The following is a 27,250-nucleotide window of genomic DNA, read 5'->3' as shown; positions in this document are numbered from 1 at the left end:
AGCATGGACGATGTAATGGTTAGCATTACTGCCTCACAGCACTGAGGTCATGGGTTCAATTCCCATCATCGCGGCATGTGTGTGGAGTTTGTGTATTCTCCCCATGCTTGCATGGGTTTCCTCCGGGTGATCCGGTTTCATACCACAATACACAAATATACTGGTAGGTTAATTGGCTCCCCCATCAAAATTAACCCTAGCATGAATGTGTGCATGTGTACATTGGATAGGGAATATAGATTGTAAGCTCCACTGGGACAGGGACTGATGTGAATGGTCAAATATTCTCTGTAAAGCGCTGCGGAATATGTGTGTGCTATATAAATAACTGCTAATAAATAAATACTAACCTCTGATGTAGCATTGACCTCATCCATCATAAGGTAGAGCTGTGACCTCTACTCTACTATGAAAGCTTGGTTCAGGTGCAAACGCAGGGAAACCCTAATCGGAGAGTAAGCCTGGAACACAATTCACAGGCTGCCCCCCTATATTTTGGTCAATGGAAGCAGTGTTCCTGTGTGTAGGTGATTATTACACTGTGACACAAGAATACTGGGGCAGATTTATTAAGCTCGGTGAAGTGATAAAGTGAAAGGTGATAAAGAACCAGCCAATCAGATCCTAACTACCATGTCACAGGCTGGGTTTGAAAAATGACAGTTAGGAGCTGACTGGCTAGTCCTTTATCACCTCCAATTTATCACTTCACCGAGCTTAGTAAATCTGCCCCACTGTATGTAGTGTAGTTTTACTACAGAATACAATTCTACAGTTATTTCTGTCAGTGACGTGAGTTGAGACAGCAGTTTGCAAGTTTACTCACCTGACTCATTGACTACAGGAAGAGCTGACACTCTCCTCTCTACAAAGATTTCCAGTGCACTGTAAACAGTTGATGTATCGTGTACAATGGCCACATCCCTGAAGGTCCCGATGCCCAGCTCCTGGATGGTCCCCTGCAGGAAACGTGGTCTGGGAATGGTGCCGCCCTACAGTTGTGTGAGGATACCAGTGAGTAGCTGCACCATTAAAGTATACCAAATATAGGCAGAGATGTACTAAGCCTTGGAGGGAGATAAAGTGGTGAGAGATAAGCTACCAACCAATCAGCTCCTAATTGTCATTTTTTTTTTTTTATACTTTATTGGATATTTGCACAAAACATATACAACTACAACAGTATGCAGCATAAAGACATAACGAAGAAATAATCTGGTATGATACAGAAATATACAGTATTGGTTAGGCAAGAATCGTGAATGTTTCCAGACAATTCTCAAAATTCCTAAAAAGGAGGTTGACCCGTGATAAGCGTTTTAAGAGTGTACCAAGTAGTGTGTGATATAGCTTGTCGAAGGGGGTTCCTAACGACTTCCGCCAGCGTCTGTACATAAGGGAGCCAAATATCAAAGAACTTTTTTATTTTACTTTCTTTGTTGATCAACATTTCAAGCCACTCCATGTGAAATAAATATGATAACCTTGGTAGAAATAAAGCTAGGGACAGTGAATCAGTAGCTATCCATTGTGACAGAATGGTTTTTTTGCCCGCTGCCGCTATTTTAGTTAAGAGCATGCGCTGGCCGAGTGATGGTTTAGGTGTGGGAGACGTGTTTTGCATGTCCCAAATAGCCCAATCTGGAGAAGCCACTATATCAATATGTAGTTTATCTTTAATATAAGCTTGTATTAAACCCCAGAACTTACTAACCTCAGGACAGCTCCACAGGCAATGATAGATATCTGCCCCGGGTGCACCACAAGCACTTAGAATCAGAGGCCGTGCCCATTTGGAATCTTAATTTCGGCGTAATGTAGGAATAGTGCAGGATTTGATCATTCATCTCAGCGTATGACGCTGATATGAGAATCTTGTTGATTCTGTTAAATGCAGCGAGCATGGCGGAGGTAGTGATAGTCGGAAAGTCTAACGACCATTTAGTCTTTCCCGATTGGGTGCTCTCCCAGTCTATGATTTTCTTAAGGAATGTGTAAAGGAATGCTGTAGAATGGTGCACCCTAGGCATGGATTGCAAAATGATGTCTATACTATTAGACTTATCCTCTGCTGTCATCGTGGTCAGTGACTTATTGAGATAGCTGCGGATTTGAAAATATACGAATAGTGGAATAGTGAGTTGTGGTAATTCCTCACAGAGGTTCGTATATGTGCGCACCTGACAGGTGTCCCGACAAATCAGCTGAAATGACAGTCTTATACCCTGGGCCGACAAGGCTGCCAGCGTGGTTCGCACTGTTGTCCCACGGAAATTTGGATTGTGAGATAGGGGGAGGAAAGTTGTGTTGTGGCTAGAGATGCCCATCCTAGAGCGTGCTTGTCTCCATGCCATGCATGTAGATGTTAGCAAGATGTTATTTGCTATCTGAGGGGGAAAAGAGGATGGACGTGTGTGTAATAAACTGACTAGCGGGGTCTCTGGACAGAAAGCCTGCTCCAAGCCGGTGTTAGTAAAGACCTCCGTCTCATGTATCCAATCAACAGCATAACGATAATTTGCGGCCAGCATGTAGCTTCTAATGCAAGGCAGATTAACACCGCCTAATGATTGTGATTGGCACAGCTTAAATAGTGAAATTCTGGGTTTTTTATTCGCCTAGATAAATTCGGTGAAGGCCCTATTAAGAATCTTCAAGTCCGCATCAGTCAACATTAAAGGCAACATTTGTATAGGATATAATAGTCTCGGGAAGGTGATCATTTTGATCAATTGACATCTTCCCAGATAGGAGGGGGTAGGTGTTTCCACGCCTGGAAGTCAGCTAAAGTGCGCGCGATGACTCATGGAAAGTTACATCTATATAAATCGGCCGGGTTAATGGGTATTTGAAGCCCTAAGTACGTAATTGTTTGGCTTGCCCAACGAAAGGGAAATAGGTCATTCCAATTGTGGGTCGCTCGAGGATGCAGAGCTAAGGCCTCGGTTTTTGATTTATTCACTTTGAATCCAGATACTGATTCAAAGGTCGTTAGGAGAGATAAGAAGCTGGGAAACGCTGCCTCAGGGTTAGAGAAGTACAGTAATAGATCGTCAGCATAAGCCGTAACCTTAAGGTCATGGCTACCGACTTTGACCCCCCTCCAGGCGGTATTTAGGTGACAGTGTCTGGTGAGTGGGTCTAAGGCAAGGTCAAAAAGAAGCGGGGAGAGTGGGCACCCCTGCCTCGTGCCTCTATGTAATGTGAAAGTGTCGGTATTCATTCCATTCACTGTGAGGAATGCAGCCGGGGAAGCATATATAGTGCGAAAGAATCTAACAAAATCAGCTCCAAATCTTTGCCGATGAAGCACCCTCAGCAGGTGCGACCATGATACGCGATCAAATGCTTTATCTGCATCACAGCTCACCAGCAGAGATGTCCCCCCCCCCGGCAACTGGGCCGATGTTGTCAGTGCTGCTATCAATTGCCGAATGTTATGTACTGACGATCTCCCTTTTACGAAGCCTGTTTGAGATGGATGTAATAACTTGGGTAGTACTAGTTGTAGTCTATACGCCATAAGAGCAGTTAGGAGTTTAAAGTCCTGGTTCAGGAGGGATATTGGACGATACGATTGAACTAGGGTGGGGTCTTTCCCCGGTTTCGGCAGCACTATCACACGAGCCTGATTAAAGGCAGTAGGGGCAACATTCCCAGATATAATAGAGTTAAATAATGACAGGAGGTGGTAGTAACAATTTATAGTATTCTGCACTTAAGCAATCTGGGCCCGGGGATTTACCGTTAGCTAGTTGCTTTATTACCGTCAAGAGTTCCAGATCAGTGATTGGTTCCATAAGGGAACTCCGGTCGTCCTCAGTCAACGTAGGTGAGCCGGCTGAGTAAAGAAAGGTCATGCCTCCAATGGGGTCGTCTGTTGGGGCCGTGTACAGCTCCTTATAATAATTTAAAAAGGAGTCAGCATTGACTGCCGGATCGGAGGACAGGTGGGGACCAGTATGAAGGGACAAGATATGGGAGGCGGGTCGTTGGCTACGAACCACGTTTGCCAGAAGCTTGCCTGCTCTATTACCCCATTTAAAGTATCTGTGTTTTCGAAAATCCAAGGCGTATTGGGACCTTTCTGTACAAAGAGTATCGAAAAGGTGTTTTGTTTCAGTGTAGATTCTACAGTTATCGTCTGTCGGTGAGGACAGTAACTTTGCATAGGAGTCAGTGAGTGCTAGGCCCAAATCACGGTATCGTTGATTAAGATTCTTACGTTTATTCGCGACATATGCAATGACGTAGCCCCTCATCACCGTCTTAGAGGCAGACCAGAAGAGGTTTATATCATCTGTATGTGGGGCATTGTCCTTAGTGTAATGTATGAAGTTAGTCTCCAAATAAAATTTAAATTCGGGGGATGTATACAAGTAAGAAGGGAATCTCCAATTAAAGGAGGTTGTTGTGGGAGACTGCAGCTTCAGTGTGAACCACGTGGGCGCGTGATCAGAGATGGCTATATTTTCCACCTTAGAGTCGTCCACCCTAGGGAGCAGCATATCAGAGAGCAGCCAATAGTCTATCCGAGTGAAAGTGGCGTGTGGATGTGAATAGAACGTGTATTCCCGCCCAACAGGGTGTTGGTGTCGCCAGGGGTCTACCAAATTGAGCGAGGTCGTTAGTAATTGCAATGAGGCTGGCACAGAATAACTCCGTCTACTGGATGTGTCTGATCTGTCTACGGTTGGATGAAGTGTGGAGTTAAAGTCACCCCCAATTATCAGCCCACCCTCTGCCCACTCCTGAAGTCGGACATAAACATCTGAGAAGAAGGCATTATGTTCTGAATTGGGCGCGTATAGGGTCACTTAAGTATAGAGCTCCCCTTCTAACTGTAGTTTAATGAACAGAAACCGGCCTTCTTCGTCAGCACAAGTATCGAATATGGAATACCTGAGAGATTTGTGAAATATAATTACCACACCCAGTTTTTTAGAAGTAAACGAGGCCGACCTATAATCATGAAACCAACTATCCCTTAGTACGTTAGGATTCCCTGACTTCCAGTGGGTCTCCTGTTACAGTGCTACGTCTGGCCGTAAGCGTTTAAGGTGTTGTAATATTTTCCTACACTTAATCGGGGTATTTAAGCCTTCTACGTTCCAAGAGAGGAACTTTAGGTTTGTCTTAGTTATTGAGGATACAGCCATATCAAACTAAAACCTAACCGATACCTGTCCTAATGAACACATGAAACATTAAAGAAATAAACCGTGTGGCTCCCCCCATCCCAGCGAGTGGGGAGACCCAACTATGAATAAGAAAAACAATCCTGTACCATAAGGTTAGTAATAAAAGCTGTCGTAACCAATTCTTTGCAACATGTCCATTTTTCAGAAATATTGTTTGAACCCAAAACGGTGGCCTAAATGACCCCCGTAAACCCTGAACATAACTCCAATAAGATAGAAGGGAAGAGGGGAGGGGAGTAAGGAAAAGGGTCGAACTACCCAGGAACAATTAGCTCCAAAAGTATGCAATGCAGCTATGTATATAACAATAGAATAATTTGTAGTTAACAATACATTACCAAACATGGTATCAATAAGAGGGATGAATTACGCCTCAAGTCCATGATGAATTACAATATCAGTCCTTGTCCCTAGAGGCAGGCGAGGAAGGACATCGCAATGATTCTGCAAAGGTCTTGGCCGCCAAAGACGTGTCAAACTGGTACGTTTTTCCATTATGTTGAACACAAAGTTTTGCCGGATAAAGCAGGGAGAAACGGATTCCCTCTTCGAACAGGATCTTACAGACGGGGGAGAATTCTCTTCTTCTCATGGCCACATTGTATGAAAAGTCTTGGAACAGGAGTAGTTTATCGCCGTGGTAGTCGAGGCCCTGCGCTTTGCGGTAAGCCTCCATCACCTTGACCTTATCCATATAGTTAAGGAATTTGAATATAACTGGTCGAGGTCTGCGGCGATATGCTTGAAAGTCAGGGCCAATGCGATGTGCTCGCTCAATCATTATGGAGTCGCCATCCATCAGACAGCCCAGTTCCGTCGGCAGCCAAGTGGAGACTAGGTTTAACAGCTCTCTAGGCTTAACAGATTCCGGTAGGCCGATCATACGTAGATTGGTCCGATGATTATGATTTTCTAAGTCCTCAAGCTTTTCTTGCATCGCAGAAATAGCGGACGCTTGAGAATCGACGGTGGAACGGGCTGCAGTTAGATCGTCTTCCAGATTCGAGACCCGTTGTTCGGCCTTGTCCAGCCGGGAGCCATGTTCCTTTAGCTGTGTCATGGTGGAATCTATGGCGTCTTTTAATACAGCAAGTTTCTTGTCCAGCAGTGGTGAGAGTATATCAGAGATTTCCTGCGCTCTGGCCACCGCGTCCAATGTGTATCTAGAAGGATCTATCACGCCATCCAAAAAATTAGCGGTAGGTGAGGAGGGCGGAGAGGTAGCTTGCGCGGCGGCCGATGCCCTGGTGTCCTTGGTCTTTGCTGGTGCGGTTCCGCGACCGCCTCGTTGGGACTTCGCCACATATTTATCCATGATAATATAAAGGAAAGGTGCCACGTCACAGTAAAGAAGTAGATGATATCAGATATCCTGCCCTGCAGGGAGTAGTGAATCAGTTGAGTTATGAGCACGCAGTCACAGCAGATGTTAGTGGAGCACTATGGAATATGTTCTGGCGGTGTCAGCGTACAGCAGCCCCCGGAAGATAGACGAGTATCAGCGGTCTCTCTCCTCTCCCCGTTGGCGAAGATGTTGGCACAGGTGGTAGGGAGGCGTCTGCTCTAAGTCGGCGTCTGTAGGATAAAAAGTATATTTGCAGTATGTATATTCTCTCCCTGATTGGGGGGAGCGGATTAGGAGAGCTGCAATTATGTAGGGTCAGTGTTGTTATTGATGCTGGGATAGGTCTCAGGCAGCAGGGCAGAGGTAGCTGGGTATGGTGCAGCCAGCGGTGTCAGGGAGCAAGCTGTCGGTAATCATGGACTGTGTGGGCCCAGCTAAGAGGTCAGGTGCTGGTAGAGGCCGTAGACACAGCGGGGGGGCCTGCACGGCGCCCTCGTCCGTCCCCAGGCAGCGTCTCTTCTCGGCGGACAGAGCTCCCGCCCGTCGCCTAGCAACGCCTGCTACTGCGAGCCGGAGCACGGAGGTGCAGGGAGCCGCCCGATGTCACCCGCGCCGCTCGTCCCAGGCAGCAGGTAGGACGGGGAAGGAGGGGAGCAGGGCACCCGGCCACTCTCAAGATGGCGGCCGCGGGCAGTCAACGCCACAGCTGGCGTACGAAATCCGGGGTAAGGAGGCGGTGGGGAGCCGGGGTGATGATGCCCTCTTACCCACCTCTATCTCCGCCAGGCCCCGGGATATTTTGAGAGTCCGGGGCGCAGTGTATGCCCCACTATTAGGTGGTAAACAGCAGGGGGACAGAGAGCTCAGCTAAAAATGCGGCCAGCCGTAGGTCCGCCCACCGGAAGTCTAATTGTCATTTTTTAAACACAGCCTGTAATGGCCCCCATACATCTGCAATATACTGGGGCACTGCACCGAACCCCTGATGTCCAGGTCAGGGGGTCGGGGATATTAAACATGTTTTAAAATCCTGATCGGCCAATCCCGACCATCTCCAGTCGGGATCAGGGAATCTGGCATTTTTAATTTCCCCGATCCCCCGTCTGATAGCCGATCATCGATGGCCGCTGTTCGGCAGATCTGGCCAACGGATTAGTGTTTCCGTCAGGGTGGGGGAATCGCCGCATAGATGTATGAGGGTCATTACATGGCAGTCAGGAGCTGACTGGTTGGTACGTTATCTCTCTCTCCTTTTTATCACTCTTCAAGGGTTAGTAAATCTCCCCCTATACTCGAAAACTGCCACACTATTTAAGTTAATTAAATCAGGATATCACTATTTAACCTGCCTTTTCCATTACATACCTGGTAACAGTTAAGTTAAACAAATACTGAACATTCACAAATAATTATCTAACATCTTCTATGCTAAGACAGGATATTAGTATTCATATTTTATACAGCAAGTATTTTTTTCCGTTTTAGGTGCTATGTTTTCTATAAAAATCTATGTGGATCTAGTGATAATAAGCACTGGAATAATAGTCTAAATATATTTAGTAAACATGTTGACCTAAAGTGTTTCTCAAAACTCCAGTAACAAGTGCTGGAACCATCACCACTGCAAGGGATGCAGCACCTACTGTATGGGACAAACAGGTGATGGGGACAGACATTGGTATCTGGACTATAGATCTACACTTAAATGGTCTACAGTCAATAGGTCTAGCACTAATGGAAGACATGCATTAGCTCGACAGTGTCAAAAGGTCGACGGGCAAACGGTCAACATGTAAAAGGTAGACAGTTCAAAAGGCCACCAGGGCCAAAATGTCGACATGGTCAACATAACAATGATCGGCACACATATGGTAGACACACGTTCTTTCATTTTTGTTCCATTTATTTAAACTTTTTCAAACTTTACCATCCACGTGGACTAAGATTGGGAATAGTAACCTGTGGTGAGCGCAGCGAGGCACCTTGCCCGAAGTTGTTCGCTATGCAAGGGGACGTGGTACACTAATGGGGCTTGTCTGTGGCAGAAAACTGACAAAACACCCCCCCCCCCCAAAAAAAAATATTGTGTTTACCTTTTTTGTGTCGACCATTTACATGTCTACCTTTTGACCCTGTCAACATTTCCTACTGTCTACCTATTCTATGTCGATCTTTTGACCCTGTCGACCTAATGCTTGTCTACCATTAGTGGTAGACTAACTGACTGTAGACCTTTTTAGTGTAGATCTAATAATGGGTGGTCTTCAGGTTGCCGACTGTCGGGATCCCGGCGCACAGTATACCGGCGCCGGAATCCCAACAACCGGCATACCGACAGGTATTCTACCTCGTGGGGGTTCACGACCCCCCTGGAGGGAGAATAAATAGCGTGGCGTACCACCGTGCCCGCAGCATGGCGAGCGCAGCGAGCCCGCAAGGGGCTCATTTGCGCTCGCCACGCTGTCGGTATGCCGGCGGTCGGGCTCCCGGCACCGGTATGCTGGTCGCCGGGAGCCCAGCCGCCGGCATACCATACTACACCCCTAATAATCCGCACCCACAGACATTAATAGTGGATGCCGACAAATGTGCTACTGCCTGCTCCCATTATTATATCACTGAAGCCTGTTCAGAACTTTACTGTGCATACACAGGTCCTTGTCAGAAAAGGGGCCACAGCAAGACAAACCAATCTGCAAACCAATGTGTTAAGGAGCCCACCCATCCTTAGAATGCAGGCTCTCGATTCACTAGGACTGTGGGGCAGATTTATTTAAGCCTGGAGAAGTGATAGTGTGGAAGGTGATAACACACCAGCCAATCATCTCCTAACTGTAAAATTCCAGGCTGGGTTTGAAAAATGACAGTTAGGAGCAGACTGGCTGGTGCTTTATCACCTTCCACACTATCACTTCTCCAGGCTTAATAAATCTGCCCCTAAGTGACCTCACTCATATAATGTCAGTGTGAGTGTGTCACAAATTTCTGATAAAGTCATAGGTTGCATTGTTACATACAGTATATCGATTTAATTGACATCTGGCCACCTCCAACAGTGGCGTACACTCTAAAGGATATATGTTGTCCCCACCGTCTACTTACGAACATATGCATAAATTTAAGCAGTCGTTTGTGTGTGAGAATATGCAGGATGTTGCCTGATGCTGGCTCCATTACTGGTAACCTGTGTATCTTGTTCTTGATTAGTGAATAGACTGCATGGAAGAGACTGGAACAGGGATACATACTTTTAAAAGATACTGCAAGTAACAATAAAAAGACAGCAGCCCATGACATGAACATTAACCACATTCATACCTGTCATATGGGCAGATATAGATCAGTGGCTTGAAGGAACTTTGCAGGTAGACTTCTGCAAGATAAACACAGGGAGGTTCTACTCATCTCTACCCAACAGCAGAAAAATAAACATAAGAAATAGTCATAATTCATGTTACCTCTCCATGTTTCAATTTTATGCTCCTCCAACTCATAGATCTGTACCTAATGACAAGCACAGTATTAATGAGACCAACATATGTAGGGAATGTGTTTTTGGAGCACATAAATATGCCTTTAAAAACAAACAAACAAAAAAAAAACATAGATCAATTAATATAATTTTAAACTCTGAAAGAATATATGAAATGGAAATAAAAATGAAAATAAACTATAGGTTTCTATTAAATATTGAAAATACACTTAGCAATTTTACCTAATTAAGGGCCCTATTCAGGTTTGTTAGCAAATCAATAAAGTTATCAACTGGGCAAAACCATGTTGCACTACAGGTGGGGCAGATGTAACATGTGCAGAGAGATGTAGATTTGGGTGGGGTGTGTTCAAATAAAATCTAAATTGATGTGTCAAAATTAACCAGACAGTATTTACCATGCACAGAAACAATATAACCCACCCAAATCTAAATCTCTCTGCACTTGTTACATCTGCCCCACCTGCAGTGCAAGAAAGTTTTGCCCAATTACTAACTTTTTTGGCTTGCTAACAAACCTGAATAAGGCCCTAAACTTGGAACTATTGAAATTGTATTACTGTACTTGAAAAAAAAAAAAAAAAGATGTTTATTTGAACTATAAAAAATTTAAAAAAAGTGGGGTGAGCATTGCAGATTATTAGATCACACACTATGGGGGAAGGGGGTGGGGGAGGAGGTTGCATGTAATTGGTCCTCGTCCGTTTTGAATGTGGACAATGCAGTGTACTGAGTGCGGTGGGCTGCCTGTCATGTGGGGGGTATAAAGACATGACAACACACAAAACAGACCCCACAGACACGTTGGCCTACCAGGAATATTCCTGGTGAGCCCTATGGCCAATCTGCCCCTGACTCTATTAACTCACAGGGACATATTTATCACAATCCACATTTTTAATTTACAATGTGAATTCACGTAAATTTACTATTTGTCTCTTCCTAGGAGACTGACTTTGATAAGAGCTCATGCTGGCAAACATCTGGAAGCAGTGCAGTGTGATAGTGTAACACTATCAAACTGCTTCCTGGTTAAGGTCTCCCGCAACCAATGAGCATGTGCTGTGTCACCAGTGGCAGACAGAGAGGGATCTGTAAGAACTTGAGAAAAAATAGCACATAGGCTACTACAGGCTAACGGCATCTGTAAGAGGTGTTACCTATCAGGGCCAAGCTTGGTAAATCCAACTCCATAGCAGCCTCATTAGAAATCTGTGGGGGTTGTTTTTGTGGTCAGAAATTGAGGCACCACTGAAGTCAGGGCCGGTTCTGGTGCTCTGTGCGCCCCGGGTGGCAATAGGGGGCGTGGTTTCGTACAGGGGGCGTGGTCATTTACGCCCCCTGTACAGACTGAAATAATGTGCGGTGCGCGATGACGTCATCGCGCACAGCACAGTAAAGGACCTCTCCACGAAGGGAAACTAGACGCGTACGCGTCTAGTTTCCCTTGGCAGCGGGGGGGGGGGGGGGGGCAGCGGCCAGCGGCAGCAGGGGGGCAGCGGGGGGCACACAGCAGCAGCGGATCTTGCCCTGGTGCGGCGCCCTCCGGAAGGCGGCGCCCCGGGCAAAAGTCCTGCTTGCCCGTGGCAAGATCCGCTACTGACTGAAGTTATTGCAGATATCTGCTGCATTTCCTCCATAGTACATCTGGGGAATCCTTAATATTTGCGGTATATATTAAATGATAAATATGCACTACAATGTTATATAGCGGGAAAAGTGTGCTGTGTCTCTAGTACTAAGAATCATTAACATGGTTGTGTACACTGTCCCAAATATCTGTGGATATAGAAAATCAATATACACTATACATTGCACTTCTGTATATCCATACCATTGGTGCCTTGTAGTATCTGTGTAGTATATTGATGAAGTCCGTGATGGTGAGCATTCCTGGTAAAAGGAAAACAAACAGTGACACCGGTCTGTCTATCACAAACAATTTGTCACCACAACTATAATTGTAGAATCTGTGCCATCAGAAATAACATTTGTAATATTTACTGTCGGCGATCATAAATGAATACACTATTTAATAGCAGTCATTACTGACAATGCAATGGGTATTCTGACATTCAGATTGTTTTATACTTATAATTATGACTAAGTTAGACAACATGGATAGAAGCAGGAAGTGAGGGATTTCGTACGAGTCTGGATGCATTTTAAAGCGGCAATAATTCACACAGTATAACCAGGTTGGTTATGCCATGTAAATGATTGCCGCTTTAAAATACAGCCAGACTTGCACAAAATACTGCACTTCCTGCCTCTTGCAGGCTTTCACACTTAACCCCATAGTACTATCTTTTGATATCTAAAGCTGAAGTCTCAAAAATGTGGTTAATTAAAAAATTTGGAGTTTACATACCCTCATTACTTTTACTAGAAACGTGATTTATTATTTAGCTGTGTTCCGTGCTGTTCAGCAATGTAATTATATCATCAAGTAAAATTCTTTATATTTGTTCAAGTGGAATATGACATTCCACATGAAAATGGCTTCTATGCTTTAGTTATAGCTGCATCCAAGCAGACTTGTGCTGTCTACCTGAGCAATGGAAATAAATCACGGCTAAATGTCAGACTATATACATTCCTGTCTAAAAATAGATGTTTTAGTAAAACACAATGTATTTAGCAGAACACGTAGACGTCAATCAAGTAAAATAAGAGCGGCAAATGTTTTTAAATTAACAAGAGTGACTGTAATTCTTGTCTTGCACTAGTCCCTGCAGACCAGAATCTCTGCCTGTATTTGCTCCTCCACCATGTGCATTTACATCTCTCTGAACCACTTCTGCTTTCTCACGGTCACTGGGAGTAGCCTAGAATAACTTTATATAATTTTCCAAATAACTGCATATTCATACTATTTTAAGGAATCCGAAATAAGTTTTTTGTTTTTTTGTTTTTCATTTGTAGGGCTCTATCACGCAGTATATTTATGATTGGATAATATAATGTAAATATTACCCAGACAATATTAGACTATAAAGTTATTGTGGCTTAGTATAATCTAATCATAATATTCACGTAATTCATTGTGGGTTTGGGGATACCTCTCTGACCATCTGTCTTGGAGCCAGGGCACTTTTCTGCTACTTCTGTTAATATTTATATACTGTTTGTTATATTCTTTCTGCTATTGTGCACAAAGATAGAATATATATATACGCCATATGACAGAGGCATTGATGATGGGGAGTTGAACGTATACCCGTTTGCGACGCATATGTTGCGCAATTTTTTTTACTATATGCCAAAAATGGGCGCACGCACGTAGAGGCTCCGCAGAGTCATGTGCCTTTAGATCACATCTACACTCACAAGCAAAGAGACGGAGCTCAGATGTGATGATAGGCTCTCCTGTAGGCAAAGTTTAGTGAGGGCATGTTAATGTAAATGCATTCTCTAAAGACATGGACATAAGCGAAAATTCGCCTGTTTGGAGGCGTAACTTTGGCACCATGCATTATTTCTTTTGAGCAATGTATGCCTTATTTACTTCCAACTTTGCATCAAAGCCACTGACTCTAGCTTGCTCTAATCATTGGGCTGCTGTAACTTTCCAAAAAAACCTTGCTTAAGTGTAAATGACAAAAAGAACTTTTAAGTTAAGGGTCCTGGTTTTGTAAAACAAACATTTGTGCTCATTAAGAATAACGTCGCTAGAAGAATGCAATGCTTTCAGATACGTACCAACAAAACAATGTTGCTTGCTGTCCCAGAGAGGGGCTGCCCGTACTCCATTAGCTACCAATGCCAAGAATGCTTTCTTTATCTGATAAGGAGAGACAGAAGAGTGGATGGATGCCAACGGAACACCCTGAATATACTAGGAACACAGCACAGGACAGCAACTGAACAAATAGGGATCTCTTATACCCCTTTCACACCGCAGCTTTAACCCGGTAAATTGCCGATTTTTCAGCCTTCCTAAACGGTTCTAGCTGCGATGTGAAAGGGCCACCTTGAATTTACTGTTTTCAAAATACTGGTATTTTGAAACGGTTAAAAAGCAGGGTCCTACCCGGTTCAGAACTGTTTCACTGTGCAGTGTGAAAGGCTCTGAAACGGTATTTCCAAGCCACAGGAGGTGATAGGCTGTCTCCATGTGTGATGTCACCAGGCAGAAGCAGGAAGCTGGAGGAAAAACACATCAGACACATGAGAGTGGGTTTAGAAGCGTTTTCTTACTGCAAATATATTATACAATGGCAACTTGGAGTGATGAAGAGATGAGGGAGCTGCTAAGAATCAGAGGGGATAAGGAAATCTGAAGACAAATAACTGGGACAGTCAAGGATGCACTCATATATAAAAACATGGTTAAAATGCTTCAAGCTGCTGGGTTCCATCGTACGACTATCCAAATTATTAATAATTAATTAATTAATAATTATTAATAATGTGTGGGCCAGAAAAGTCAATTTATAATGACAACCACTGTTTTCTATGGGTGAAACGGGTTCAGTGTGAAAGGTACCAAAACGGTAATGAAATGGTACTGGTTACAACATGCGATGTGAAGGGGGTTTAACTGCTCAGACCCGTTTTAAGAACCGTTTAAAGAACCGTTTCAAAAGCAGGTTTTGCGATGTGAAAGCAGCATTAGTGGCAGGAAACACTGGGACAAAAACGGTTCACTCCTCACAGAAGAACTGACTTACAGTGTGTATTTGTCATAGAAATAATGGTTGAATGGCTTTCAGTAACACGTGATAAGTATTCTTTATGTATTATAAATTAGTAACTTGAAAACAAGCCAACCCCCACATTGGAACTTCTGCACCTATCCATGAGTGCCACACCTTCTCAGGGCTAGAACAATCTCAGTAACGAATTTGGCATAGACAGAAAAAGATGCCAATTTGTGCCCCTGCCAAAACATAGACAATAGTTATATTGCCTAGTTACTACTTTATGCATTCAAGTAATTTGTGGAAAGACTCGGAAAGGGGGGGATCAGACTTTCATCATCTTACCATATTTTGTGTGCCAAAATATATATTTTTTAACATATTTATTATTTTATGTACACGGTGCATGAGATGTGATGTAGGCATAGGTCAGTGGCGTGTGGTGAGGTCAGTGGCTGGTGAGGCACTGCAGCCATAATGTACGCTGAGGCCCACCGATGACTCCTACCACCGCTGAGCTGATGTCTGCTACTGCCCCACAAGCCGATGCCCACTACCGCCGCCGCTAATGGCTGCTGCCAACGCCAATCTACTACAAAATCGCCGCCATCAACCGCCCTGGCCCCCCTGCCGCTAATTCGCATCTCAGTTCGATGCAGCCACTGCCAAAGTTGTGATAAGCAGGCGGCTAATATATTGTAAATGTTGTAAAATAAAAAATAAATATTAAGGGGGAGGGTGATGCCAGGGAGAGGATGACAGCAGTGGGGGACAAAGAGAGGCTGACGCTGACAGGACTGGGTGACAGGTAGAGGGTGATGCCAGGGAGAGGGTGACAGCAGTGGGTGACAAAAAGAGGGTGACACTGACAGCATTGGGTGACAGGGAGAGGGTGACAGCAGTGGGTGACAGAGAGAGGGTGACACTGGACAGCATTGGGAGACAGGGAGAGGATGACAGCAGTGGGTGACAGAGAGAGGGTGACACTGACAGTATTGGGTGACAGGGAGAGGGTGACGCCAGGGAGAGGATGACAGACGTGGGTGACAGAGAGAGGGTGACGCTGACAGCACTGGGTGACAGGGAGAGGGTGACATCAGGGAGACGGTGACAGAAGTGGGTGACAGAGAGAGGGTGACACTGACAGCATTGGGTGACAGGGAGAGGGTGACAGCAGTGGGTGACAAGAGAAGGTAACATTGATAGCATTGGGTGACGGAGAGGGTAACACCAGTGAGAAGGTGACAGCAGTGGGTGACATAGAGAGGGTGAGACTGACAGCATTGGGTGACAGGTAGAGGGTGACACCAGGGAGAGGGTGACAGCAGTGGGTGACAGAGAGGGTGACACTGACAGCATTGGGTGACAGGGAGAGGGTGACGCCAGGGAGAGGGTGACAGCAGTGGGTGACAGAGAAAATAAGAATTTACTCACCGGTAATTCTATTTCTCGTAGTCCGTAGTGGATGCTGGGGACTCCGTAAGGACCATGGGGAATAGACGGGCTCCGCAGGAGACTGGGCACTCTAAAGAAAAGATTAGGTACTATCTGGTGGGCACTGGCTCCTCCCTCTATGCCCCTCCTCCAGACCTCAGTTAGGGAAACTGTGCCCGGAAGAGCTGACATTACAAGGAAAGGAAATTTTGAATCCAGGGTAAGACTCATACCAGCCACACCAATCACACCGTACAACTTGTGATAACCTTGCCCAGTTAACAGTATGAACAACAACTGAGCCTCACTCAACGGATGGCTCATAACAATAACCCTTAGTTAAGCAATAACTATATACACTTATTGCAGAAAATCCGCACTTGGGACGGGCGCCCAGCATCCACTACGGACTACGAGAAATAGAATTACCGGTGAGTAAATTCTTATTTTCTCTGACGTCCTAGTGGATGCTGGGGACTCCGTAAGGACCATGGGGATTATACCAAAGCTCCCAAACGGGCGGGAGAGTGCGGATGACTCTGCAGCACCGAATGAGCAAACACAAGGTCCTCCTCAGCCAGGGTATCAAACTTGTAGAACTTTGCAAAAGTGTTTGAACCTGACCAAGTAGCCGCTCGGTACAGCTGTAATGCCGAGACCCCTCGGGCAGCCGCCCAAGAAGAGCCCACCTTCCTTGTGGAATGGGCCTTCACCGATTTTGGATGCGGCAATCCAGCCGAAGAATGAGCCTGCTGAATCGTGCTACAGATCCAGCGAGCAATAGTTTGCTTTGAAGCAGGAGCACCCAGCTTGTTGGGTGCATGCAAGATAAACAGCGAGTCAGTCTTCCTGACTCCAGCCGTTCTGGAAACATATATTTTCAAAGCCCTGACTACGTCCAGCAACTTGGAGTCCTCCAAGTCCCGAGTAGCCGCAGGCACTACAATAGGTTGGTTCAAATGAAACGATGACACCACCTTTGGGAGAAATTGGGGACGAGTCCTCAATTCTGCCCTGTCCATATGGAAGATCAGATATGGGCTTTTACATGACAAAGCCGCCAATTCCGACACACGCCTAGCCGATGCTAAGGCCAACAGCATGACCACTTTCCACGTGAGATACTTTAGTTCCACGGTCTTAAGTGGCTCAAACCAGTGGGATTTCAGGAAATCCAACACAACGTTAAGATCCCAGGGCGCCACTGGTGGCACAAAAGGGGGCTGAATATGCAGCACTCCCTTAACAAATGTTTGAACCTCAGGCAGTGAAGCCAGTTCTTTTTGAAAGAAAATGGATAGGGACGAAATCTGGACTTTATGGACCCCAATTTTAGGCCCATAGTCACCCCTGACTGTAGGAAGTGCAGGAAACGACCCAGTTGGAATTCCTCTGTAGGAGCCTTCCTGGCCTCACACCAAGCAACATACTTCCGCCATATACGGTGATAATGTTTTGCTGTCACGTCTTTCCTAGCCTTTATCAGCGTAGGAATAACTTCATCCGGAATGCCTTTTTCCGCTAGGATCCAGCGTTCAACCGCCATGCCTTCAAACGCAGCTGCGGTAAGTCTTGGAACAGACAGGGCCCTTGTTGCAGCAGGTCCTGTCTGAGAGGCAGAGGCCATGGGTCCTCTGTGCGCATTTCTTGTAGTTCCGGGTACCAAGTCCTTCTTGGCCAGTCCGGAACAATGAGTATTGTTCTTATTCCTCTCTTTCTTACTATTCTCAGTACTTTTGGTATGAGAGGAAGAGGAGGAAACACATATACCGACTGGTACACCCACGGTGTCACTAGGGCGTCCACAGCTATCGCCTGAGGGTCCCTTGACCTGGCGCAATATCTTTTTGTTGAGGCGGGACGCCATCATGTCCACCTGTGGCAGTTCCCATCGGTTTGCAATCAGTTGGAAGACTTCTTGATGAAGTCCCCACTCTCCCGGGTGGAGGTCGTGTCTGCTGAGGAAGTCTGCTTCCCAGTTGTCCACTCCCGGAATGAACACTGCTGACAGTGCTTGCACGTGATTCTCCGCCCATCGAAGAATCTTTGTGGCTTCCGCCATTGCCATCCTGCTTCTTGTGCCGCCCTGGCGGTTTACATGGGCGACCGCCGTGATGTTGTCTGACTGAATCAGCACTGGCCGGTTTCGAAGCAGGGGCTTTGCTGGACTCAGGGCGTTGTAAATGGCCCTTAGTTCTAGTATATTTATGTGGAGAGAAGTCTCCAGACTTGACCACAGCCCTTGGAAGTTTCTTCCCTGAGAGACTGCCCCCCATCCTCGGAGGCTTGCATCCGTGGTCACCAGGACCCAGTCCTGTATGCCGAACCTGCGGCCCTCGAGAAGGTGAGCACTCTGCAGCCACCACAGAAGAGACACCCTGGCCCTTGGGGACAGGGTGATCAGCCGATGCATCTGAAGATGCGATCCGGACCACTTGTCCAACAGATCCCACTGAAAGATCCTTGCATGGAACCTGCCGAAGGGAATGGCTTCGTATGAAGCCACCATCTTTCCCAGGACTCGCGTGCAGTGATGCACCGATACCTGTTTTGGTTTCAGGAGGTCCCTGACCAGAGATGCTAGTTCCTGGGCCTTCTCCACCGGGAGAAACACCTTCTTCTGTTCTGTGTCCAGAATCATGCCCAGGTACAGCAGACGCGTCGTAGGAATCAGCTGCGACTTTGGAACATTTAGAATCCAGCCGTGCTGTAGTAACACTTTCTGAGAGAGTGTTACGCTGATCAACAACTGCTCCCTGGACCTCGCCTTTATGAGGAGATCGTCCAAGTACGGGATAATTATAACTCCCTTCTGCCGAAGGAGTATCATCATTTCGGCCATTACCTTGGTAAATATTCTCGGTGCCGTGGACAGGCCAAACGGCAACATCTGGAATTGGTAATGACAGTCCTGTACCACAAATCTGAGGTACTCCTGGTGAGGTGGGTAAACGGGGACATGCAAGTAAGCATCTTTGATGTCCAGCAACACCATAAAATCCCCCTCTTCCAGGCTTGCAATAACCGCTCTGAGCGATTCCATTTTGAACTTGAATTTCTTTATATAAGTGTTCAAGGACTTTAAATTCAGAATGGGTCTCACCGAACCGTCCGGTTTCGGTACCACAAACATTGTGGAATAGTAACCCCTTCCCTGTTGAAGGAGGGGGACCCTGACAATCACTTGCTGGAGGTACAGCTTGTGAATTGCCGCCAGCACTACCTCCCTTTCCATGGAGGAAGCTGGCAAGGCTGATTTGAGGTAACGGCGGGGGGGAGTCGCTTCGAATTCGAGCTTGTATCCCTGAGATACAATTTGTATAGCCCAGAGAGCCACCTGTGAGCGAACCCACTGGCTGCTGAAGTTTCGGAGACGCGCCCCCACCGCACCTGGCTCCGCCTGTGGAGCCCCAACGTCATGCGGTGGAAGCAGGGGAGGACTTTTGTTCCTGGGAACAGTGGCGGATCTTGCCACGGGCAAGCAGGACTTTTGCCCGGGGCGCCGCCTTCCGGAGGGCGCCGGCGCCATCCGGAGGGCGCCGCACCATGGCAAGATCCTCCACTGTCAGTGTGCGCCCCAGCAGTGTCCCCCCGCTGTGCCCCCCCTCCCGCTGTGAGAAGGGAACCAGACGCTATGCGTCTGGTTTCCCTTCGTGGCGCTGGTCCTCCCCCGCTCTGAAGGGAATCAGACGCTAAGCGTCTAGTTTCCCTTCATGGAGAGGACCTTTGGTGTGCGGTGCGCGATGACGTCATCGCGCACCGCACAGCATTGTGGCATAGACGCTAGGGGTCATAATTGACCTCTAGCGCTTATGCTGTGCTATGGGAGAGACGTCATGACTGACGTCTCTCCCATAGATCCGAGGAGAAGAGCGGCGCCGGTCTGCAGGGTCTGGAAACAGGAGCGGGGTACAGTAAGTATACTTTTTTTTTTCTTTTTTTTTCCAGCGGTGCTACAAATGGGGGGCGTGACTGACCATGCCCCCATGTTAAGCCACGCCCCTAACTTTTGCCCGGGGCGCCGCAAGGGCAAGAACCGGCCCTGCCTGGGAACTGGCTGCATGGTGCAGCTTCTTACCTCTACCCCTGCCTCTGGCAAGAAAGGATGCGCCCCTGACCCTCTTGCCTTTTTGGGAACGAAAGGACTGCATTTGATAATACGGTGCTTTCTTAGGCTGTGAGGAAACCTGAGGCAAGAAAGTCGACTTTCCAGCTGTCGCTGTAGACACGAGGTCCGACAGACCGTCCCCAAACAATTCCTCACCCTTATAAGGCAAAACCTCCATGTGTTTTTTAGAATCAGCATCTCCTGTCCATTGCCGAGTCCATAAGACCCTCCTGGCAGAAATGGACATAGCATTAATTCTAGAGCCCAGCAGGCAAATGTCCCTCTGAGCATCTCGCATATATAAGACGACGTCTTTGATATGGCCCAGGGTTAGCAAAACAGTATCTCTGTCGAGGGAATCTATGTCGTCTAACAGAGTATCTGTCCACGCTGCTACAGCACTACACATCCAGGCTGAAGCAATAGCAGGTCTCAGTAGAGTACCAGAGTGTGTATACACTGACTTCAGGATAGCTTCCTGCTTTCTATCCGCAGGCTCCTTTAGGGCGGCCGTATCCTGAGACGGCAGGGCCACCTTTTTAGATAAGCGTGTCAGCGCCTTGTCCACCCTAGGGGATGTTTCCCAACGTAACCTGTCCGTTGGCGGGAAAGGGTACGCCATCAGTAACCTCTTAGAAATCACTAATTTCTTATCAGGGGAACTCCACGCTTCTTCACACAATTCATTTAATTCATCAGATGGGGGAAAAGTCACTGGCTGCTTTTTCTCCCCAAACATATAAACCCTCTTGGTATTAACCGGGTTACTCTCAGAAATGTGTAATACATCTTTCATTGCAATAATCATGTATCGGATGGCCTTGGTCATTTTAGACTGTAAATGTGGCTCATCATCGTCGACACTGGAGTCGGACTCCGTGTCGGCATCTGTGTCAACCATCTGAGATAGAGGGCGTTTATGAGCCCCTGACGGTTTCTGAGTCGCCTGGGCAGGCGCGGGCTGAGACCCCGGCTGTCCCAAGGCTGCAGCGTCATCAAACCTTTTATGTAAGGAGTTTACATTGTCATTTAAGACCTTCCACATATCCATCCAATCAGGTGTCGGCCCCGACGGGGGCGATACCACACTTATCTGCCCTTGCTCCGCCTCCACGTAACCTTCCTCATCAAACATGTCGACACAGCCGTACCGACACACCGCACACACACAGGGAATGCTCAGACTGAGGACAGAACCCCACAAAGTCCTTTGGGGAGACAGAGAGAGAGTATGCCAGCACACACCACAGCGCTATATAACACAGGGATTTTCACTGCTAATAAGTGATTTACCCAATAGCTGCTTTTTTTGTATTGTATGCGCCTAAATTTATGTGCCCCCCCTCTCTTTTTAACCCGTCTTGTACCTGGATACTGCAGGGGAGAGCCTGGGGAGCTGCTTCCAGCGGAGCTGTGAAGAGAAAATGGCGCTGGTGTGCTGAGGAAGAAGGCCCCGCCCCCTCAGTGGCGGGCTTCTGTCCCGCTTTCCATGTAAAAAAATGGCGGGGTTTTTTACATATATACAGTGCTAGACTGTATATATGTATGTTTTTATGCCAAAGGTACTTCAATTGCAACCCAGGGGCCCCCCCCCTTCCCCCCCCCCCCCCGGCCCAGTGACCGGAGTGTGTAAGTGTGCTGGGAGCAATGGCGCACAGCTGCGGTGCTGTGCGCTACCTTAATGAAGACAGGAGTCTTCAGCCGCCGATTTTGTCGTCGTCAAGCTTCTGTTCTTCTGGCTCTGCAAGGGGGACGGCGGCGCGGCTCCGGGAACGGACGATCGAGGACAGGTGCCTGTGTTCGAACCCTCTGGAGCTAATGGTGTCCAGTAGCCTAAGAAGCACAAACTAGCTGCAAGCAGGTAGGTTTGCTTCTCTCCCCTTAGTCCCACGTAGCAGTGAGTCTGTTGCCAGCAGAAGCTCACTGAAAATAAAAAACCTAATAAATACTTTCTTTACTAGTAAGCTCAGGAGAGCCCACTAGGAGCACCCAGCTCTGGCCGGGCACAGATTCTAACTGAGGTCTGGAGGAAGGTCATAGAGGGAGGAGCCAGTGCACACCAGATAGTACCTAATCTTTTCTTTAGAGTGCCCAGTCTCCTGCGGAGCCCGTCTATTCCCCATGGTCCTTACGGAGTCCCCAGCATCCACTAGGACGTCAGAGAAATTGACACTGACAGCATTGGGTGACAGGGAGAGGGTGACGCCAGGGAGAGGATGACAGCAGTGAGTGACAGAGAGAGGGTGACACTGACAGCATTGGGTGACAGGGAGATGGTGATGCCAGGGAGAGGGTGACAGCAGTGGGTGACAAAAAGAGGGTGACACTGACAGCATTGGGTGACAGGGAGATGGTGACACCAGGGAGAGTGTGACAGCAGTGGGTGACAGAGAGAGGGTGACACTGACAGCATTGGGTGACAGGGAGAGGGTGACGCCAGGGAGAGGATAATAGACGTGGGTGACAGAGAGAGGGTGACGCTGACAGCACTGGGTGAGAGGGTGACATCAGGGAGACGGTGACAGAAGTGGGTGACAGAGAGAGGGTGACACTGACAGCATTGAGTGACAGGGAGAGGGTGACGCTGTGGAGGGGGTGACAGCAGTGGGTTACACGGAGAGGGTGACACTAGGTATAGCACAATATAAAATACAACATAGACAGTACAGCCTGGGGTCCGCGGAACAGTACGGGTGAGCTTACACAATGTCACACTGACACTGTCCTGAGGCACACACACTCATACTGAGACATGCACACTGGCACACACACACTCATACTGAGAGACACACACACACACACACACACACACACACTGACACTCGCATTCTTACTGAGACACACAGACACACTGAGACACACACAGTGTCACTCACACTGAGGCACACACACACTCATACTGAGACACGCACACTGACACTCACACTGAGGCACACACACACTCATACTGAGAGACACACACACACACACACACACACTGACACTCGCATTCTTACTGAGACACACAGACACACACAGTGTCACTCACACTGAGGCACACACACTCTCATACTGAGGCACACACACACTGTCACACACTACCACAGTTGTTACCTCCAGGCTGGAGCCTCCAGCTCAGACTGCAGGAGTCAGTGTCAGGCAAAGCAGGCAAAGCAACAGTCAGAACGCAGGAGACTTGGCAAAGTCAGGGGCGTGGCTTAGTCACTATCAAGCAGCAGTCTCCGGAGCCAGCCCGACACTAGCTGGTGTACAGTGCCCCCCCCCCCCCCTTAACCTGCCACTGCTGCTCCCTGCAGCCCTGTCACCTGGGGGAGTGTCTGATCTGTGGGTGTGAGCTGCCCCCCTTCCCACACTACTTTCATTCACTCACCCCTCTCCCCGTCACCTGGGTCCTCGGCATATGTGCCTTCCGCAGAGGCGTCGGTGCTGCCGCCTGGGAGAGAGCAGTGGAGGAAGGGAGTGAGCACCGTCCGCCGCACAATGCACTCCCAGCTCTCTACACTTGGCTCGAGCTTCTACCCCCTTCCCAGGGCTGCCAGGAAGGGCTGCTGTTGCTTTTGTTAAACTGTCCCGCCGTTGCATATGGGTGATTGGACAGCAGGTCCAGCACTGGTGTCCCTGTCAATGAGGCATTTATACAAGTGCCGCTTTCTCCAGCTTTTTCAATGGGCTTTTACAGCCCAATGCTTGGCTCCGTCCCCTGCTTTATCCCCCGTTTCCATTGTCTACGGTAGGCACTGCTATCAGTGCCTCCCAAACTACTTTAATGTATTAAAATTATTAGCTTAATATAAAGAAGATACTTATAACACAGAATATGTGTCATAAGTATCTTCTTTATACTAGTTTAATCATTCAGCAAATGTCACACCTGGAATCTACTCCAGACCTTTTACCTGCTTAATTGATGATGAAATAACGAGGGAATAGCCCACTCTTGTCCATGAAATAGCTTTTGAGTCGATTGACCCATTACTTTTGGTCCCTTAAAAAGTGGGAGGCACATATAGAAACCGTTGTAATTCCTACACCGTTCACCTGATTTGGATGTAAATACCCTCAAATTAAAGCGGAAAGTTTGCAGATAAAGCACATCTTGTTTGTTTCATTTCAAATCCATTGTGGTGGTGTATAGAGCCCAAAATATGAGAATTGTGTTGATGTCCCAATAGTTATGGACCTGACTGTAGTTAAAAATCCATTGTCAACTTGTGCACAATTTCACCTAGCTTATCAATTCACACCTGCATTGTTGGGTTGCTTGGCCAAGTTCACGAGTCACCTGGAAATACCAAATGCTCAGTCATTGTGGACATGAAAGTAGGGGGTAGACTTACTAAAGTGCAGGTTTACAAACATGGAGATGTTTCCTATGGCAAGCAATCAGATTTTGGGTATTATCTTCAAGAAAGTGCTTAATAAATAAGTGGAATCTAATTGGTTGCTACAGGCAACATCTCCACGTTTGAAAACCCACACATCAGTAAATATACTTCTAGGTCTGTTGACGCAGCATATGTCTTGCATGTGTGAAACAGACAACATCACCTGTAAACACTATTACATCTGGCACCACTCATTAGTTAACTGCTTCCTAGCAAAGGAACTGATTATATATAGCTTGTTTGAGACTTAGTCACTTTTTGACTGATCTACTAATTAAGTCTTAGTCATATGACCATATATTAAAATTAATTAATAAATAAAGTCAAATCAGGCACACCAACAGTATATAAATCACAAATAAGCCACAATAATATTGCAATATTAAAATATAGTGACTGCTCCCACAGGGTATTCTGAAAACCCCAACACAAACACTAATTTCTATAATATAAAGATTATATATATATATATAGAGAGAGAGAGAGAGAGAGAGAGAGAGAAAGAAAGAAAGAAAGAAAGAAAGAAAGAAAGAAAGAAAGAAAGAAAGAAAGAAAGAAAGAAAGAAAGAAAGAAAGAAAGGTAGCGTACATATACTAAAAAAAGTACACAATTTATTTGCTCCAGCACAAAAAACAGACATATTCAGGCTGTTTGTTGAATTAAACAGATATACTAGGGACCTCTGCAGAAAATGTTATTTTGTACAGAAGAATTTGAAAAACCACAATGAGATAGGAACACCCATTATTCTAGATTCAACTGACGTGCCTGGTCTTAATATATTATTTTAGTTAGAGGAAGAAAACAATATTACTGGGAATTCCACAATAAAGTTCTTTGATACTAATAAAAAATATGGAGAAGAAAGCTATCTTTAAAAATAAATCTGAATTTTATCCCACACAGTATTTGAGTGGTAATATAGAGGCATTTTATAACCTTACTCTTAATGATTTCCAGACCCTATGTGATAGGTCTAAATCTAAGTTTCAGAAGAGAGATCATCTACATCCTCGTGAGAGATTGGCCCTGAATAATCTTATTAAAGATGAAACAATAATCATAAAAGCAGCGGACAAGGGGGGAGGCACTGTAGTACAAGATCGTAGTGATTACTTGATGGAGGCATATGGACAGTTAACAAATACATTGTTTTATACTGTTTTAAAAGTGAATCCTACCACTGAATATAAGTTGAACTTAAAGTACTTCTGGATTCAGTTCTCATAGATGGAGCGATATCTAAGACTAAGCATGCTTTTTTGTTTAATAAGTACCTATAGTCCCCACGTATTATCACCTTCCTAAGATTCTCAAGTCCCTCCACTCACCACCTGGTCATCCTATTATTTCTGGTGTTGGGTCCCTCACTTCTAATTTATCTGCTTTTGTTGATTCTTTCTTACAAATTCACGTTAATACACCAAAGTCTTATATTAGAGACTCTACACATTTTTGAACTTGATAAAAAACATAAAATGGAAATATAATTATTTATTTAGGACATGTGATGTCGAATCCCTATATAGCAATATACCCCATGATCTAGGTCTAGGGGCAACTGAGCTATACTTGGGGTCGAATGAGTCTCTAATTCATTACAACAATTCATCACTAATGCTATTAAATTTAATTTGTCTCACAATGATTTCACGTTCAATAATCAATTTTATTTACAGGTCCTTGGTGTGGCGATGGGAACCAGGTTCACCCCTAATTTTGCCAATCTATACGTGGGCCAACTCGAAGATTCTTTGATTTGAGGTGGCCCTTTTGGGGTGAACCTGGTACTCTACGGTCGTTACATCGACGACCTGTTCTTTATATGGGATGGAGATCATTATTCTACATCACTATTTTTGGCACATTTGAATTCTAATAAGTTTGGATTACACTTCATGAGCACTATACACGAATCACATATTACTTTTTTGAATATCGCTATATCTATAGTTAACGATGAAATTGTTACCTCCACCTTTCAGAAGGAGATGGATACTAATAACTTCCATAATTACCGAAGTTGCCACCATCGGCTGTGGCTTAATAATGTCCCTAAAAGCCAGTATTACAGAATTAGACGCAATTGTTCTCAATTAGAACAATTCGAGATTCAGGCTTTAGAATTAACTGCAGCATTTAAAGAACAGGGATATCCTGAGAATATTATTGAGGAAACTATACAAGAAGCACATAGGAAAGAGAGAGATACACTTCTGGCTTCTAAAGTAAAAAGTAATCACTACTGTCAAGATGATACTCAACAACCTAGGTTTATAACCAAATTCAATTCATACTCAAAAGAATTAAGAACAATCATTAATAAAAATGATCCAATATTGAAAACAGATAGGATATTATCAACAATTTTAGATGATAAACCGTGTGTTACATTTAAGAAAGCAGCAAATCTGCACCTGGTCACTATAAATCTATAGAAACTAATCCAATAGGGAACAAAAGGACTTGGTTACAAAAATATGAAAAGCCGAAGGTATGCTATAAAATGTAAGAAAAATAATAAGATTTTAAACCTACCGGTAAATCTTTTTCTCCTAGTCCGTAGAGGATGCTGGGGACTACGTAAGGACCATGGGGTATAGACGGCTCCGCAGGAGACATGGGCACTGTAAGACTTTA

The 27,250-nt window shown here is 45.9% G+C and overlaps 1 protein-coding gene across 3 annotated transcripts in view; it reads right to left on the bottom strand.

Annotated features, from left to right (window-relative positions):
* The window catches only part of PRKAG3 (protein kinase AMP-activated non-catalytic subunit gamma 3), a 134,388-nt gene that overhangs the window by 38,119 nt on the left and 69,019 nt on the right, over nucleotides 1–27,250 (bottom strand). For all 3 annotated transcript variants that reach the window (XR_010181991.1, XM_063933876.1, XM_063933875.1), the window contains exons 4-9: nucleotides 13,742–13,823; nucleotides 11,874–11,932; nucleotides 10,005–10,050; nucleotides 9,865–9,919; nucleotides 9,649–9,775; nucleotides 827–992 (exon numbers count right to left, since the gene is read on the bottom strand). Coding sequence is in view for 2 of the 3 variants with exons in the window: in XM_063933876.1 (XP_063789946.1) it covers nucleotides 827–992; nucleotides 9,649–9,775; nucleotides 9,865–9,919; nucleotides 10,005–10,050; nucleotides 11,874–11,932; nucleotides 13,742–13,823 (535 nt within the window). In the remaining variant the exon portion in view is untranslated. The remainder of the gene's footprint in view (nucleotides 1–826; nucleotides 993–9,648; nucleotides 9,776–9,864; nucleotides 9,920–10,004; nucleotides 10,051–11,873; nucleotides 11,933–13,741; nucleotides 13,824–27,250) is intronic.

The sequence above is a fragment of the Pseudophryne corroboree genome, chromosome 7, assembly GCF_028390025.1.
Source record: "Pseudophryne corroboree isolate aPseCor3 chromosome 7, aPseCor3.hap2, whole genome shotgun sequence".
Classification (NCBI taxonomy): Eukaryota; Metazoa; Chordata; class Amphibia; order Anura; family Myobatrachidae; genus Pseudophryne; species Pseudophryne corroboree.
Note: the sequence above shows the minus strand (reverse complement) of the source record. Positions and strands in the feature narration are given on the sequence as shown.